This window comes from Sinocyclocheilus rhinocerous, unplaced genomic scaffold, assembly GCF_001515625.1.
Source record: "Sinocyclocheilus rhinocerous isolate Xijiao unplaced genomic scaffold, SAMN03320098_v1.1 scaffold4386, whole genome shotgun sequence".
NCBI lineage: Eukaryota > Metazoa > Chordata > Actinopteri > Cypriniformes > Cyprinidae > Sinocyclocheilus > Sinocyclocheilus rhinocerous.
The window spans coordinates 163,733-168,529 of NW_015666739.1; the positions used below are offsets into that span (position 1 = coordinate 163,733).

The 4,797-nt window shown below is 40.2% G+C and overlaps 1 protein-coding gene across 1 annotated transcript in view; it reads right to left on the minus strand.

Moving 5' to 3' along the window:
- Positions 1-236, minus strand: part of LOC107733072 (metabotropic glutamate receptor 7-like) — a 125,895-nt gene extending 125,659 nt beyond the window's left edge. Inside the window, exon 1 of the mRNA XM_016544570.1 lies at positions 137-236. Coding sequence (XP_016400056.1) covers positions 137-236 — 100 coding nt within the window. The remainder of the gene's footprint in view (positions 1-136) is intronic.
- Between the last annotated feature and the right edge of the window lie 4,561 nt (positions 237-4,797).

The following is a 4,797-nucleotide window of genomic DNA, read 5'->3' on the forward strand; positions in this document are numbered from 1 at the left end:
GGTGTGGCACATTCGCCGCGCCATACTCAGCTCACCCTCAGCTCACCCTCAGTCGCGGTGCAGGGGGCGGAGCTCCTCTCCGCGCTCACACCGTCAGTGGCTTTCTCCCTCGTGGCGGGCGTTGTTGCCGGCTCACACACCTTGACTGACGTCATCAGCAGCTCTGGCTCTGCGGCGATCCTCAGCTCTGTCGCTCCATGCGGCGATGGCTCTCCGTCAGCAGTGGGCTTGGGCATGCGCTCCGCGCAGCGGGGAGATGGTGGGCTGAGCACTGGGTCTGGAGTGGCACTCCGGTCTCGCCAGTGTCCACTCCACAAAGGCGGCGAAATTCGCTCGAGGACCATCTTTGGATGACATCGCTCTGCATGAGAGGTTTAAACTGGCGTCGTAGAACGCACAGAGCGCGTCGTCCGGGTAGCTGGTTAGAGCAGCGAGGACCAGGAACAGTCTAGTATGGCCCTCGAGCGATCTCTCCCCCTGCTTCAGCAGGAGAAGGAGGTACTCCGGACGGGAAAGGGGATCCATGGAAAACACAATTGAAACAAAACACTGAGGGGAAAAAAATAACGGAAACAAAAACGGAGGGTAGACACACGGAGGTAACTGTTTCGGTCGGGTCTTCTGTCACAATACACTGGAGCACGGGCACGAAGAAACGAGGAGACGTGGAGATTTCACAAAAACAAGAGTCTTTAATAATCCAACAGGGAGTTACAGGGCACAAGGAAGACATTCAAGACCCGACAAATACAGACAGGGACTTTTAAACACAGGGCAATCAGGGGAACACAAGGTGCGGGGATTCAACTAACAATGAGACAACGAGAACAGGAACATGACCAAATAAGGGAACACTGAAACAGAAACAGGCAAAACAGGTCTATAATCCTGGTAGTACTATTAATAAAGGCAAGATTTTTTAAAATCTATTTTGGGGATAAAATGAGTAAATATAGCCGTCGAATACTACAGTAAAATTTGTGCAATAATTTGTAACATTCAATAGGCCTAAACTGTTGCAGAACATTACAAAACAATCATAACTATTATCTTAATTGCAGAAATTAATCTGTATTTATATATATATATATATATATACACTGTATATATATGAAAAGGACATTTATTTATGAGGGATAATGTGATAATGTGAAGTGTTTCTGGAAATATTGATAATTTATGAGAAGAGGGAGGCTTTAGATCAGTCGTGACACAAACAAGCACATCTATGTAGGAAATCCATATATATTCCTCCCTAGGCCACAAATTTAAACCAAAAAGACTGAAGACCAGCATGCGTTCCTTTAAAGAGCATGTAGGCAGTCGCATGTGTCTTTCCAGCTTTTCAACATGCATCGCCACGGAAGATTAATTCAGGCAGGCCTACGCCGTTTCCTTCTGACTCCGCAACCCACGGCCAATCCATCGTCATGGGAACCGTGCAAGCAAATGAGAAGGTTCCCACACCCCTCCCGGACCACTTTATAAACAATTACACAAGTTTTTAAACATCCCAACGCCTGAAGAATAGTCGTTCCACCAGAAATCCTAACTTGTGGCATCAAGCCATTGCGAGAAACCTCAGGTGACAATCGCTAGCGCTGACGATGCTTCAAATTAAGTGCCTGAGTCTCGAATGCCACGCTAGATCTTAGCCTCCTCGCTGTGATTTTATGGACGGTCTGAGGTTAAACGTTGTTCAGAGCCTGTTGGGAGAAAAGGCAAACCGAACTGATCTCCAAATCAACAAGGATCACACTCCAAGCTGTCACTCCGCTTCGAGTGTCTCCGAGCTGCTGATATAACGTTGTTGCGGAGCACAACCGGCTAATGCACTCGCAATTTGTCTCCGTCTCTGAAGTGAGCTCCAGACAGATGGGGGCTGACAACTTCAGATCGATTCTGCTAAAACAAGTCATTGGGGGAGGTGGTAAGAAAACTGATAATAATTTAGATGAGCATCATGCTTGCATAATTTCAGTGGCGGTTTTTGTCAGACAAACAGGTAAAATAAGGAAATAAGCTTCTGTTTTCTCGGAAAACTGCTTGCATTGGCAATCATTTGAGTGGTGTCAGACTAAGAAGAAAAAAATAGTAAATTAATGTATGCAGTAACTATGAAAATAGGTTAAAAAAGGCTAAAATGTTCTGCTCAGCACCGATTCAGCCAGCTGTAGACGAAATGTTGTTGTTATATTCAGAAACAGGCCATTATCCCTCTAAGCGCCAAAGTCGCAAAATTGCGACAAGACGTCATACTTAATAAAATAGACTGTAGTTCCTAATATGGTGTAATATCTCATTTGTATTCCCTACCACTAGATGGCAGACATGTAGTACTTGGATTTTAGACCAAAATTACGTCACCTTCCTATTCAAAGTGTTTGAGGAAAGAGCAAAGCAAGTGAGCTATCGTGTCATTGATGCGGAAGCAGTTCAGTTCATAGCGTGAGAGTAAATTGTGAGATTTGTGAGAGAAAATCACCAAATGGCTAATAAAAAGTGTGGTCGTAGTGTCCATAGGAGAGCTGTTGCTAGAGGTAGAGGCAGCAGGAGTAGGAGATATAGGGCTGGAAGTAGCACTAGCTCTTTGGATTCAGTCAGAGCGCTCTGGATCCAGTGCCCCAAAGAGGTGGGAGTGGCCGCGGTACACGGTGCAGTCAGTGTGGGGTAGGTCTGTGCGCTGTGCCATGCAATGAGAGGTACCATACTCTCAAGAACTATAAACTGTGTCACCTAGATACCTGATTGGGCAGATAGCTGGTCAACTGATCAAAAAATAGGCACATGCATTTTACTATGGCACAGTAATATAGAAATAATTTACTGCTTTCTCCTGTTTTACTGTTGATTTCCTATCATTTGGAATGAGGATAAAAAGATTTTTAAAAAACATGCAAATAAGTTCAAACATCAATTCAATATCTACTATTTCCTGAATATTATGAAATTCAAGATAACCGCCCCCTAATGACGTCATAATATGCAAATTAGACAAGTATATTTACACCCCACATAAACTTTCGGTCATGCCCAACATTTTTCTAATTTACAGTAGATCTCTATCTTTAAGCCCTTTCAAGCCACAAGCTTTTGAAATCTTGATGTCAAAATCCAGCGTTTTTCCAAAAATCCCTGGCGCATAAAAGGTTAAACCAAACACCAAACACATCTACATTTCTACTTTGTTTCACTTTTTTATTAGTGTTTGGAAAGCATTGGCATATTGATATTCCTCACACATTCTGATTAGGGTTTGTTCTAATTATTAAACTTCTGTAATTAATTCATCCTAATTTTTTTGTAGATAATTGTAGGCTTTTTTTTTTTTTTTTTTCAGTGACCGAAAAAAATTAAAAAAAAATTAAAAAAATATTTTTAAAAATAACCGCGTTCCTGTGGACAGGGCCTTAATCAGCACAACTGTTTTCAGCATTGATAATAAAGAAATAAATGTTTCTTGAGCAGCAAATCAGCTTATTAGAATGATTTCTGAAGGATCACGAGTCCTCTTATTGTTTTACATTTGTAGACTGTTCAGAATACAACAACAAAACAACAACAACAACAACAACAATTAATAATAAATAATAATAATATTTAATAATAAATAAACAAATAAATTATATAAAAAAATTAACTGTTTGCATGCTAAATGTGATTACTTTCTTATGTTATGCAAATTTTAAAATGAAGCTTGTGGTGAATTGATGTCAAAAGCGTCATTTTGTTTGTATGTTTATTTATCTCCATTGCTCCTACTTGTTTAGTACTGCTCGTTCGAATTAAAGCAAAAGCAAAAAAAAAAACAAAAAAAAAATGTTTTTGACATGAATTATTGAAACCTCAACTCTCTTAATTATTCAGTTTCGGCTTCAAATATATCACCCTGAGATTTAACACTAAACAGCCCTGCAGTACATTTAACTTATATAATACAATATAACTGGGTCAGAAAATAACACAGTCCCATATCTCTCATTGTGGCATAAACGTTGTTGACCTCTTGTGGTTAAAGACCCCATACAAAATGTATGTTTATTTATCTCCATTGCTCCTACTTGTTTAGTACTGCTCGTTCGAATTAAAGCAAAAGCAAAAAAAAAAAAAAAAAAAAAAAAAATCATTGTGGCATAAACGTTGTTGACCTCTTGTGGTTAAAGACCCCATACAAATTTTAATCCTGTGGCTTTTTAGTCCATGCCATTTTTAGCTGTTATGCAAGTGTAACAATATTAGTGACAATATTACTGACACAGATAAACTGAGAGAAATGGTGTAGGATTTACTTTAGGAAACAACTTTTATTCAGAAATCGCTTGTAAATATAAAAAAAAAACTTAAAAAAGTAATTAGCAACTAGTAACTTGCTCATTTATAAACTTGTTACGTCCCGTATTGTTCTGGGAGGGATGTTTTCTCCTTTTTCTCTCTCTTGCTTCACTCTCACCTCACAGGACCTGTGATTGGATCATGCTTCTGTCAATCATCAATTCTACACGACGCTTTGAGGACCAGTCAGACGTTAGTGGGACGTGAGTTCGGGAGGAGCGTTTGCTTTTCATTTGTTTGCTCTCCCACGTTTACTTTGGTGTTTGCTCCTGTTTTTGTTTCCGAATTTGAGTTATTGTGTGTTTGAGTTTTCTCTTGTGAAACTTTACTTTTCAGTGGCTGTTTAACTGTGTTTATGCTGTGACTCTCCTCTCGGTTTACCCGAGCTTATTCAAGTCCTTCTTCGACACTTAGTGATGAGACCAGTGCAGCATGTCACGTGACTTACATCTTACTACACGCAGG